General features: G+C 47.8%; 1 protein-coding gene across 2 annotated transcripts in view; it reads left to right on the plus strand.

Moving 5' to 3' along the window:
• The window catches only part of PTPDC1 (protein tyrosine phosphatase domain containing 1), a 203,361-nt gene that overhangs the window by 152,552 nt on the left and 37,257 nt on the right, over positions 1 to 13,552 (plus strand). For both annotated transcript variants that reach the window (XM_063940749.1, XM_063940750.1), the window contains exon 5: positions 8,042 to 8,179. In XM_063940749.1, the coding sequence (XP_063796819.1) occupies positions 8,042 to 8,179 (138 nt within the window). The remainder of the gene's footprint in view (positions 1 to 8,041; positions 8,180 to 13,552) is intronic.

The raw sequence follows: 13,552 nt of genomic DNA on the forward strand, positions 1-13,552 counted from the left end.
CTGTGAATTGAACTCCTCGATCTGAGATAATTTCTTCAGGAAGACCGTGGAGTCGGAAGATCTCTTGTATGAATACTTGAGCCAACTTGGAAGCTGACGGAAGACCGGTGAGAGGAATGAAGTGTGCCATCTTGGTGAACCGGTCAACTACCACCCAGATGGTATTGAACTTGTTGCACATGGGTAAATCTGTAATAAAATCCATCGACAAATGGGTCCAAGGTCGACGGGGAACAGATAGTGGAACCAGTTGCCCCGCAGGCGACTGGCGGGATACCTTATGTTGAGCACACTTTGGGCAAGATGCAATAAACTCCAAGACGTCCTTTTTCAGAGTTGGCCACCAATAGGACCTAGAGATAAACTCCAGGGTTTTTTGGATACCTGTATGTCCGGCAAAACGGGAAGCATGGGCCCAATGCATGAGCTTCTTCCTTAGCATCGGTTTCACAAAACTTTTCCCTGATGGGGGCGTAGAGTCCATCCCTACCGTGGAGAATGCCAACGGATTTATAATAGGATGCTTGTCTGAAGACTCTGACTCATTTTCTTGCTCCCATGAGCGGGAAAGGGCATCGGCCTTGCGATTCTGAGAGCCCGGACAGAACTGGAGTTTAAAGTCGAACCTGGAAAAGAAAAGTGCCCATCTGGCCTGACGAGGGTTGAGACATTGTGCGCCTTTCAGATATAAAAGGTTCTTGTGGTCTGTAAGTATGGTGATTGAATGAGAAGCTCCCTCCAACAGATACCTCCACTCTTCTAGAGCGAGCTTGATGGCTAGCAACTCCTGGTCGCCAATGGCATAGTTGCGCTCAGCTGGGGAGAACTTCCGGGAGAAGAAACTGCAAGGATGTAAATGGCCATCTTTAGCCCTCTGAGATAACACCGCTCCTACTCCAACGGAGGAGGCATCCACCTCTAAGATGAAAGGAGAGTCGATGTCAGGCTGTTTCAGAACAGGCGCAGAGATGAACCTTTGTTTTAAAAGATGAAATGCTTGCATGGCTTCTTCAGACCACTTGAACGGGTTAGCACCCTTCTTAGTGAAAGCAGTAATAGGCGCCACAATGGTGGAAAAGTCTCGTATAAACTTTCGGTAATAGTTGGCGAACCCCAAGAACCTCTGGACCCCTTTGAGGGTTAAGGGTATCGGCCAATTTTGGATTGCTTGTAGTTTCTCAGGATCCATCTCTAGTCCGGAACCGGACACAATGTACCCTAGAAACGGAATGGACTTGACTTCAAAGACGCATTTCTCTAATTTGCAATAGAGATGATTGACACGGAGACGGGACAGAACCTCTTTAACCCAAAAACGATGTTCCTCTAAATCGTTGGCAAAAATGAGGATATCGTCTAGATAGACCACGACATGACGGTATAGAATGTCTCTGAAGATCTCATTGACAAAATGCTGGAAGACAGCTGGAGCATTGCTCAATCCGAAGGGCATGACGAGGTACTCATAATGTCCGTCACGGGTGTTAAAGGCGGTCTTCCACTCGTCACCCTCACGGATCCGGATGAGATTGTATGCACCTCTCAAGTCCAGCTTTGTAAAGATGGTAGCTCCGCTAACTCTGTCAAAGAGCTCAGTAATCAGGGGTAAAGGATAACGGTTCTTGATGGTAATGTCGTTCAAACCTCTGTAGTCGATGCACGGCCGCAGACCACCATCTTTCTTTTTTACAAAAAAGAAGCCTGCGCCGGCTGTAGAAGAAGAAGGTCGAATGAACCCCTTTGCTAGGTTCTCTTTAATATATTCCTCCATAGAATGCGTCTCAGGCAGAGACAACGGATAAGTTCGGCCTCGAGGTGGAACCTTCCCTGAAACGAGATCAATCGGGCAGTCCCATTCTCTATGAGGAGGAAGGATATCAGCAGAAGCTTTACTGAACACATCCGTGAAATCTTGATATGGAGGAGGTGGAACATCAGACGACCTGGGGGAGGAAGAACAGACAGGCAATACTTTAAACAAACATGTCTCAGCACAGGAGGAACCCCATGCCAGGATTTGCGTAGTCGTCCAATCAATTGTAGGATTGTGAAGACGGAGCCATGGAAGGCCCAGGACCACAGGATGTGTGGCTCTTGGAATCACTAAAAAAGAAATAAGTTCGGAATGAAGAACTCCCACTCTCAGACGAACTGGTAGAGTCCTTAAAGAAATAACTGCATCAAAAATTTTGCTGCCATCCACGGCAGTTAAAGAAATGGACGAAGGAAGTCTCTCGGTGGGTAGGGACCACCGTTTAACATAGGCTTCGGTAATAAAGTTCCCAGCTGCTCCGGAATCAAGGAGGGCAATGACGTTCCGATAACGTTGAGCAACTTGAAGCGAGACTGGGAGATTACAATCTTGAGGAGATGGAGAGGAGATCATTACTCCTAGCCGGCCCTCTCCTTGGCGAGCTAGGATTTGGAGTTTCCCGGACGTTTGGGACAGTCATTAATGGTGTGAGACGGAGCTGCACAATAGAGACAGAGAGACTCGGAGAGACGTCTTCGGCGCTCAGCAGGAGTTAAACGGGAACGGCCAAGTTGCATGGGCTCATCTTTAGAAGGTGACAGTTGACGAGGAGGAGGAGCAGAAGATTTTGGAGCAGATGATCTTCCACGCTCAGTTGCTCTCTCTCTGAAACGTAAATCAACTTTCGTGCAGAGTGAGATTAGCTCATCTAACTTAGAAGGTAAGTCTCTGGTAGCTAACTCATCTTTAATACGCTCAGATAAGCCATGCCAGAATGCAGCATACAGGGCCTCGTCGTTCCATGCCAGTTCGGATGCCAGGATCTGGAACTGTATCAGATATTGTCCTACAGTACGTGACCCCTGGCGTAAACGGAGAATCTCGGATGAAGCTGAGGTTACCCGGCCTGGCTCGTCGAAGATGCGCCTGAATGTTGACACGAAGGCAGTGTAGGAAGATAGCAGGGTGTCGGACCTCTCCCATAACGGTGATGCCCAATCAAGGGCTGAGCCACTGAGAAGAGAAATAATGTAGGCAATTTTTGTACGGTCACTGGGAAAATTGCCAGGTTGTAGCTCAAACTGAATCTCACACTGGTTGAGAAATCCCCTGCAGAATCTTGGAGATCCGTCAAATTTTGCTGGCGTTGGAAGATGAAGACGTGGAGCAGAAATGGGTAAGGTGGGTGGGGTTATAGCTGGAGTCACTGTGGTTGACGCACCAGACGCGCCTGATCCACGGAGAGTTGTCTGAATCCCATCCAGCCGAGTAGAGAAATCCTGGAGACAGCGGATGATGTGGCCCTGTGCAGCCTCCTGATGTTCTAGTCGGGCTGCCAGTTCTTGCATCGGCCTGGCCGCTTGATCCTGGTCTCCGGCTGGATTCATTAGGTCAGTGCTTACTGTCACAACTGAGGGCCTGAGCTGACGGGAGGCAGCCTCAGTTGTAGGGGCTGAGATGTACCGGAACCTGGGAGGTTGTATCAGACCCCTGGACATGTAAGTAACATGAATAATAACTGCCCGAAGGCGTGACCACGACAACTTAGATAAAAGTCAATGATGTTTATTATGACAACTCCGCAACACAGCAGCAGTAAAAGAAAACGTAAAAGTCAGCAAAGAATAAATACAGTTCCTGGGTACTACAGGATGGCAGGAGCCACAGGGCACTGGTAGTGTGAGATAGTTCTTATAATCTTCTAGATGGAAAGTCCTTACCAGGCCGACTGTAGCAATGGAGATAACCCAGGATTGTACCAGCTGGTGTTCCAGGAAAAGCTGGGTTGCTGAAGATAAAACGGCTGCTGTGGATACTGGCTGGAACCAGACTGTTGTTAGCACGGAGTGGATACTGGCTGGAACCAGTTAAATAATAAATGAACTTGGGAGCGATGAAATATGAACTGAAATGTAGAACTTGAGAGCGGAGAAATAATAATACCGGTGGAGAGTGGTAAAGTGTAGAAAGGACACCGGCCCTTTAAGAGAAGCTGTACTCTGCTGGAAGCTGGGCTGGAAGCAGGTAATGTTGTAGCTGGAAACAGATGAATCCACAATGGATTGGAGAGTCAGGCTACACCGCAGGTGGAATGCTGGTGCGGGTCTCTATGGTGGAAGTCTTGAGACAGGAGCTGGAACCTGGAAGACAATCACAGGAGAGAGACAAACAGGAACTAGGTTTGACAACCAAAGCACTGACGCCTTCCTTGCTCAGGCACAGTGTATTTATACCTGCAGCAAGGAAGGGATTGGCTAGGCAATTATGCAGATTAACAATACTGACAACAGATTGGAGGAAATGATCAGCTGACAGAATCCAAGATGGCTGCGCCCATGCAGACACTTGGAGGGAAGTTTGGTTTGTAATCCATGTGGTAATGAAAACAGTAATGGCGGCGCCGGCCACTGGAGACAGGAGACGCCAGGCTGACAAGTGCACATCCAACCACGCGGACACAGCGGAGGCCGCGGCTGACGTAATCGCCACTCTGACACTCTGCATGCAGAAGCTCAGGGACGGCGGCGGAGGCCGCGGGAGACGCCATGCCAGATGTAATAAGGCGTTACTGTGACAGCGTCTCAGAGAGACAGGAGAGGATGCAGGAATGTGACATTAGGATAACAGATGGGATCCGGTCCTGGAGCGCTGAGCCAGCCTTAGGAGGCATCTGATGGGTAAGAAATGGCGTCCAGATACCCGGATCGTGACAGAGATGTTTCTACAGCTTAATTGAAGTCCACCTGTGGTAAATTCAGTTGATTGGACATGATTTGGAAAGGCACCACACCTGTCTATCTAAGGTCCCACACTTGACAGTGCATGTCTGAGCACAAACCAAGCATGAAGTCAAAGGAATTGTCTGTAGACCTCCAAGATAGGATTGTTTCGAGGCACAAATCTGGGGAAGGGTACAGAAAAATATCTGCTGCTTTGAAGATCCCAATGAGCATATTGGCCTCCATTATCCGTAAATGCAAGAAGTTCGGAACCACCAGGACTCTTCCTAGAGTTGTCCGGCCATCTAAACTGAGCGGTTGGGGGAGAAGGGCCCTAGTCATGGAGGTGACCAAGAACCCGATGGTCACTCTGTCAGAGCTACAGCATTCCTCTGTGGAGAGTGGAGAACCTTCCAGAAGGATAACCATCTCTGCAGCAATCCACCAATCAGGCCTGTATGGTAGAGTGGCCAGACGGAATCCACTCCTTAGTAAAAAGCACATGGCAGCCTGCCTGGAGTTTGTCAAAATGCACCTGAAGGACTCTCAGACCATGAGAAACACAATTCTCTGGTCTGATGAGACAAAGATTGAACTCTTTGGCGTGAATGCTATGTGTCATGTTTGGGGGAAACCAGGCACCGCTCATCACCAGGCCAATACCATCCCTACAGTGAAGCATGGTGGTGGCAGCATCATGCTGTGGGGAAGTTTTTCAGCGGTAGGAACTGAGAGACTAGTCAGGATAGAGGGAAAGATGAATGCAGCAATGTACAGAGATATCCTGGATGAAAACCTGCTCCAGAGCGCTCTTGACCTCAGACTGTGGCGACGGTTCATCTTTCAGCAGGACAACGACCCTAAGCACACAGCCAAGATATCAAAGGAGTGGCTTCAGGACAACTCTGTGAATGTCCTTGAGTGGCCCAGCCAGAGCCCAGACTTGAATCCGATTGAACATCTCTGGAGAGATCTGAAAATGTCTGTGCACCGACGCTTCCCATCCAACCTGATGGAGCTTGAGAGATGCTGCAAAGAGGAATGGGCGAAACTGCCCAAAGATTGGTGTGCCAAGCTTGTGGCATCATATTCAAAAAGTCTTGAGGCTGTAATTGCTGCCAAAGGTGCATCAACAAAGTATTTCTTAGTTTTTCATTTTTTTCATTTTTAATAAATTAGCAAAAATCTAAAAAAAAACTTTTTTCACGTTATCATCATGTGTGTAGAATTTTGAGGGAAAAAATGAATTTATTCCAGTTTGGAATAAGACTGTAACATATCAAAATGTGGAAAAAGTGAAGCACTGTGAATACTTTCCGGATGCACTGTATGTCAGATCTACTCACTCAGGCCCTCATTCCGAGTTGTTCGCTCTGTAATTTTCTTCGCATCGCAGCGATTTTCCGCTAATTGCGCATGCGCAATGTTCGCACTGCGACTGCGCCAAGTAAATTTGCTATGCAGTTAGGAATTTTACTCACGGCATTACGAGGTTTTTTCTTCGTTCTGGTGATCGTAATGTGATTGACAGGAAGTGGGTGTTTCTGGGCGGAAACTGGCCGTTTTATGGGTGTGTGTGAAAAAACGCTGCCGTTTCTGGGAAAAACGCGGGAGTGTCTGAAGAAACGGGGGAGTGTCTGGGCGAACGCTGGGAGTGTTTGTGACGTCAAACCTGGAACGAAACTGACTGAACTGATCGCAGTTGCCGAGTAAGTCTGGAGCTACTCAGAAACTGCTAAGAAGTGTCTATTCGCAATTCTGCTAATCTTTCGTTCGCAATTTTACTATGCTAAGATTCACTCCCAGTAGGCGGCGGCTTAGTGTGTGCAAAGCTGCTAAAAGCAGCTTGCGAGCGAACAACTCGGAATGACCACCTCAGAACGATACATTACAATTTGTGAACCAAACCTTTATTCGTGTTCACTACGATCTGCCGGCGGTCGGGCTCCCGGCGACCAGCTTACCGGCGCCAGGAGCCCGACCGCCGGCTTACCGACAGTGTGGCGAGCGCAAATGAGCCCCTTGCGGGCTCTCTGCGCTCGCCACGCTACGCGCGCCACGCAATTTTCTTCTCCCTCCAGGGGGGTCGTGAACCCCCACGAGGGAGAATAAGTGTCTGTATGCCAGCTGTCGGGATCCCGGCGCCGGTATACTGTGCGCCGGGATCCCGTCAGTCGGCATACTGAAGACCACCCCTTTATTCATGTGAATGCAGCCAATAAACTCTGAGACAATCTCATGCTGTCACTTGTTTCTAGCGAACTGATTTGCCACAAAATGGCTGCCTCCCCATCTTTCTTCTGCTTAATTTACATGCTGGAGCCACTGACATCAGCAAACAGCAGCTAGCAGAAAAACAAAATGAAATGGGGTTTTTTTCGGTACATATAGCTAGTACTGGTTGAGTATCCCTTATCCAAAATGCTTGGGACCAGAGGTATTTTGGATATGGGATTTTTCCGTATTTTGGAATAATTGCATACCATAATGAGATATCAAGGTGAGGGGACCTAAGTCTAAGCACAGAATGCATTTATGTTACATATACACCTTATACACACAGCCTGAAGGTAATTTTAGCCAATATTTTTTATAACTTTGTGCATTAAACAAAGTGTGTCTACATTCACACAATTAATTTATGTTTCATATACACCTTATACACACAGGCTGAAGGTCATTTAATACAATATTTTGAATAACTTTGTGTATTAAACAAAATTTGTGTACATTGAGCCATCAGAAAACAAAGGTTTCACTATCTCACTCTCACTCAAAAAAGTCCGTATTTCGGAATATTCCGTATTTCGGAATATTTGGATATGGGATACTCAACCTGTATTAAATATGCTCTTTCATAGTCAGATGTGTTAAGCCTGGAGAAATTATAAAGCAGTGATAAGTGGAAGGTGATAACGCACCAGCCAATCATTACGCGGTTGAAAAACGACAGGAGCTGACTGGCTGGTGCGTTATCACCTTCCACTTTATCACTTCACCAGGCTTAATAAATCTGCCCCAGAGTATGTATAAGGCTGCTTCCTGTTGATTTAATTTCCCTGGTGATATCTTTCACACCTTCTGTGTGACAGGACTACGTTTATCAATAAATACATACAGCAGCTCCCAGTCACGAAGACTCGCTGCTTGTTGTGGTTTCTTTGTGATACATAGATGGTGTCATATTCCTAGCTACTAATTAGTATGACAGCAGGCTTTATGCTAAACTGAATAGACTGTGTCAGAAACTCAGTAAACCGACCCCAGTGCGCATTGTTTGTGATTTCACCCTCACACTTAGGTCACCTGTTTCTGGTTTTGTCTAAAGCAAATTATGTTTCTCTTTTAGTATACTTTTATAATTTTGGATGGAAAGATTATGGTGTGGCTTCTCTGACGACAATTCTCGACATGGTTAAAGTTATGTCTTTTGCCTTACAAGAGGGAAAAGTAGCTATTCACTGCCATGCAGGGCTCGGGCGCACAGGTAACGTCACAATTTATTATTTAAGAAACTCCTGGCTGAGATTTACCAAACATATATTTGTATTGCTGAACAGACAGGGAACAACGTAGGCACATATGGAATAATCAACTGATTCAGCGTTGTATGCAAAGTGGCGCCATTATCAGCATTGCACTAGCCCTATCCCTGGTGCATAAGTTCCATGTGAAATCTGCCAGATCTCTGCATGTTCACTTGTGAATATCCTGCGAGCCCGTCTCCACGCCTTTGACTCACTCAGCCTATGTATGAACGCTGCATGGCTGCCCAGTTACACCTATTTAGCCGCAAGTGGGAGACCTGGCCGATTTGCAAGCGACTGAACAGCCTGCAGATCTTCAGGGGTGCGTATGTACCACTTTGCATGCAACTATAAATCAAGCACTCTGTTAGCTTGGGTAATTGTTGTTTCAGCAGCTGATCAAGCTCTAGAGAATGGAGGTGTTAGAGGCAGAACGTGACTTATTTGTGGCATAGGGTTCAAATAAAAATGAATCATTTTTAACTTAAATGTCTGTCCACTCTGTCAGTAAGACATTAGCAGTATTCTGATTGATTGTGCCACACTTCTTCATCAAAGCAAGTAAGACTCATTGAGCACATGATTACGTCACAGACTAAAAGAGAAGTAAAGTTAATTAAAGTGGATCTATCCTGACCATATATTCTTATATTGCTTCATGTATGCCTATTGGGAACCAAAATTATCTTTTCATTCCGTACCGTAAAGCTGCAGTCACTGGTGTCATTCTTTTTTCTCTGACGTCCTAGTGGATGCTGGGAACTCCGTAAGGACCATGGGGAATAGCGGGCTCCGAAGGAGGCTGGGCACTCTAGAAAGATTTATGACTACCTGGTGTGCACTGGCTCCTCCCACTATGACCCTCCTCCAAGCCTCAGTTAGATCTTGTGCCCGGCCGAGGTTGGATGCACACTAGGGGCTCTCCTGAGCCTCTAGAAAGAAAGTATAGAATTAGGTTTTTTATTTTTAGTGAGACCTGCTGGCAACAGGCTCACTGCAGCGAGGGACTAAGGGGAGAAGAAGCGAACTCGCCTGCTTGCAGCCGGATTGGGCTTCTTAGGCTACTGGACACCATTAGCTCCAGAGGGATCGACCGCAGGCCCAGTCCTTGGTGTTCGGTCCCGGAGCCGCGCCGCCGTCCCCCTTACAGAGCCAGAAGCAAGAAGAGGTCCGGAAAATCGGCGGCAGAAGACATCAGTCTTCACCAAGGTAGCGCACAGCACTGCAGCTGTGCGCCATTGCTCCTCATGCACACTTCACACTCCGGTCACTGAGGGTGCAGGGCGCTGGGGGGGGGCGCCCTGAGCAGCAATAAAAAGACCTTGGCTGGCAAAAATACCACAATATATAGCCCCAGAGGCTATATATGTGGTAAATACCCCTGCCAGAATCCAGGAAAAAGCGGGAGAATAGGCCGCGGAAAAGGGGCGGAGCTATCTCCCTCAGACACACTGGCGCCATTTTCTCTTCACAGTGCAACTGGAAGAAGCTCCCCAGGCTCTCCCCTGTAGTTTTCAGGCTCAAAGGGTTAAAAAGAGAGGGGGGGCACTAAATTTAGGCGCAATATTGTATATACAAGCAGCTATGGGGGAAAATTCACTCAGTTATAGTGTTAATCCCCACATTATATAGCGCTCTGGTGTGTGCTGGCATACTCTCTCTCTGTCTCCCCAAAGGGCTTTGTGGGTCCTGTCCTCAGTCAGAGCATTCCCTGTGTGTGTGCGGTGTGTCGGTACAGCTGTGTCGACAGGTTTGAGGAGGAGGCTTATATAGTGACGGAGCAGATGCCGATAAATGTGATGTCGCCCCCTGTGGGGCCGACACCAGAGTGGATGGTTAGGTAAAAGGTATTAACCGACAGTGTCAACTCCTTACATAAAAGGGTGGATGACGTAACAGCTGTGGGACAGCCGGCTTCTCAGCCCGTGCCTGCCCAGGCGTCTCAAAGGCCATCAGGGGCTCAAAAACGCCCGCTCATTCAGATGGCAGACACAGAGGTCGACACGGAGTCTGACTCCAGTGTCGACTAGGTTGAGACATATACACAATCCACTAGGAACATCCGTGACTTGATCCCGGCAATAAAAAATGTGTTACACATTTATGACATTAACCTCTAAAAAATGGGTTTTTATGTTTGGGGAGAAAAAGCAGGCAGTGTTTTGTTCCCCCATCAGATGAATGAATGAAGTGTGTGAAAAGCGTGGGTTCCCCCTGATAAGAAACTGGTAATTTCTAAAAAGTTACTGATGGCGTACCTTTTCCCGCCAGGGGATAAGTTACGCTGGGAGATATCCCCTAGGGTGGATAAGGCGCTCACACAGTTTGTCAAAATAGGTTTGGCACTGCCGTTTTAGGAACGGCCACTTTGAAGGTACCTGTTGATAAAAAGCAGGAGGCTATCCTGAAGTCTGTATTTACACACTCAGGTACTAGACTGAAACCTGCAGAGCGTGCTGCTGCAGCGTGGTCGGTGACCCTGTCAAACATACTAGTTTGCTAACATGAGAACATATTAAAGACGTCGTCTTATATATGAGGGATGCACAGAGGGATATTTTGCCGGCTGGCATCCAAAATGAATGTAATGTCCATTCTGTCAGGAGGGTATTAGAGACCTGTCACTGGACAGGTGATGCTGCCCTTAAAAGGCGCATAGAAATTCTGCCTTATAAGGGTGAGGAATTATTTGGGGATGGTCTCTGGGACCTCGTATCCGCAGCAACAGCTGGAAAGAAATATTTTTACCTCAAGTTTCCTCACAGACTAAGAAAGCACTGTATTATCTTGTACAGTCCTTTCGGCTTCAGAAAAGCAAGCGGGTCAATGGCGCTTTCTTTCTGTACATAGACAAGGGAAGAGGGAAAAAGCTGCACCAGTCAGCCTGTTCCCAGAATCATAATTCTTCTCTCGCTTCCTCTGAGTCCACAGCATGACGCGGGGGCTCCACAGGTGTAGCCAGGTACGGTGGGGGGCCGTCTCAAAAATTTCAGCGATCAGTGGGCTCGCTCACAGGTGGATCCCTGTTTCATTCAAGTAGTATTTCAGGGGTACATGCTGGAATTCGATATGTCTTCCCCCCGCCGTTTCCTCAAATATGCCTTGCCGACAACTCCCTCAGGCAGGGAGGCTGTGCTAGAGGCAATTAATAAGCTGTATTCCCAGCAGGTAATACTTAAGGTGCCCCTACTCCAACAAGGACGGGGTTACTATTCCACACGGTTTTGGGGTACCGAAACCGCATGGTTCGGTGTGACCCTTTTTTATATTTTAAATCCTTGAACACATACATAAAAAATTCAAGTTCAAGATGGAATCGCTCAGGGCGGTTATTGCAAGCCTGGACGAGGGGGATTACATGGTATCCCGGGACATCAAGGATGCTTACCTGCATGTCCCTATTTACTATCCTCGCCAGGAGTACCTCAGATTGTGGTACAGGATTACCATTACCAAGTCCAGACTCTGCCGTTTGGACTGTACAGGGCACCGAGGGTGTTACCATGGTAATGGCCGGAATGAGGATACTCCTTCGAAAAGGGGAGTTTTTAATTATCCCGTATTTGAACAATCTCCTTATAAGGGCGAGGTCCAAGGAGCAGTTGCTAGTCGGGGTAGCACTATTTTGGAAAGTGCTACAACAGCACGGTTGGATTCTAAACAGTCCAGAGTCATAGCTGGTTCCTACAACACGTCTACTGTTCCTGGGGATGGTTCTGGACACAGACCAGAAATAAGTGTTTCTCCAGGAGGAGAAAGCCAAGGAGCTGTCATCTCTAGTCAGAGACCTCCTGAAGCCAAAACAGTTATCGGTGCATCATTGCACGCGAGTCCTGGGAAAAATGATAGCTTCCTACGAAGCAATCCCATTCGGCAGGTTCCATGCAAGAACTTTTCAGAGGGACCTGTTAGACAAGTGGTCCGGGTCGCATCTTCAGATGCATTAGGCTGATAACCCTGTCTCCAAGGACCAGGGTATCTCTACTGTAGTGGCTGCAGAGTGCCCATCTTTAAGAGGGCCGCAGGTTCGACATACAGGACTAGGTCCTAGTGACCATGGATGCCAGCCTTTGAGGCTGGGGGGCAGTCACACAGGGAAGAACCTTCCAGGGACTTTGGTCAAGTCAGGTGACTTCCCTACATAAATATTCTGGAACAGAGGGCCATTTACAATGCCCTCAGTCAGGCAAGGCCTCTGCTTCAAAACCAGCCGGTCCTGATCAGGCAACATCACGGCAGTCGCAACATCACGGCAGTCGCCCATGTAAACCAACAGGGCGGCACAAGAAGCAGGATGGCGATGGCAGAAGCCACAAGGATTCTCAGATGGGCGGAAAATCATGTGTTAACACTGTCAGCAGTGTTCATTCCCGGAGTGGACAACTGGGAAGCAGATCTTCTCAGCAGACACGACTTCCACCCGAGAGTGTGGGGACTTCATCCAGAAGTCTTCCAAAGGATTGTACACCATTGGGAAAGGCCACAGGTGGACATGAAGGCGTCCCGCCTCAACAAAAAGCTATAAAAGATATTGCGCCAGGTCAAGGGACCTTCAGGCGATAGCTGTGGACGCTCTGGTAACACCGTGGGTGTACCAGTCGGTTTATGTGTTCCCCCCTCTGCCTCTCATACCAAAGGTACTGAGAATAATAAGAAGGCGAGGAGTAAGAACGATACTCGTGGTTCCGGATTGGCCAAGAAGAGCCTGGTACCCAGAACTTCAAGAAACTATATATCAGAGGACCCATGGCCTCTGCCGCTCAGACAGGACCTGCTGCAGCAGGGGCCCTGTCTGTTCCAAGACTTACCGCGGCTACGTTTTGATGGCATGGCGGTTGAACGCCGGATCCTAAAGGAAAAGGGCATTCCGGAGGAAGTCATTCCTACGCTGATTCAAGCCAGGAAAGATGTTACTGCAAAACATTATCACCGCATATGGCGGAAATATGTTGCTTGGTGTGAGGCCAAAAAGGCCCCAACAGAGGAATTCCAACTAGGTCGATTTCTGCATTTCCTACAAGCAGGAGTGTCTATGGGCCTAAAATTAGGCTCCATTAAGATACAGATCTCGGCTCTGTCGATTTTCTTCCAGAAAAAATTAGCTTCAGTACCTGAAGTTCAGACATTGTAAAAGGAGTGCTGCATATTCAGCCCCCAGTTGTGCCTCCAGTGGCACCTTGGGATCTCAACGTGGTGTTGAGTTTTCTTAAAATCACATTGGTTTGAACCACTAAAAACCGTGGATCTAAAATATCTCACGTTGAAAGTGGTCATGTTATTGGCCTTGGTTTCGGGCCAGGCGTGTATCAGAATTGGCGGCTTTGTCATATAAA

This window comes from Pseudophryne corroboree, chromosome 9 (assembly GCF_028390025.1).
Source record: "Pseudophryne corroboree isolate aPseCor3 chromosome 9, aPseCor3.hap2, whole genome shotgun sequence".
Taxonomy (NCBI): domain Eukaryota; kingdom Metazoa; phylum Chordata; class Amphibia; order Anura; family Myobatrachidae; genus Pseudophryne; species Pseudophryne corroboree.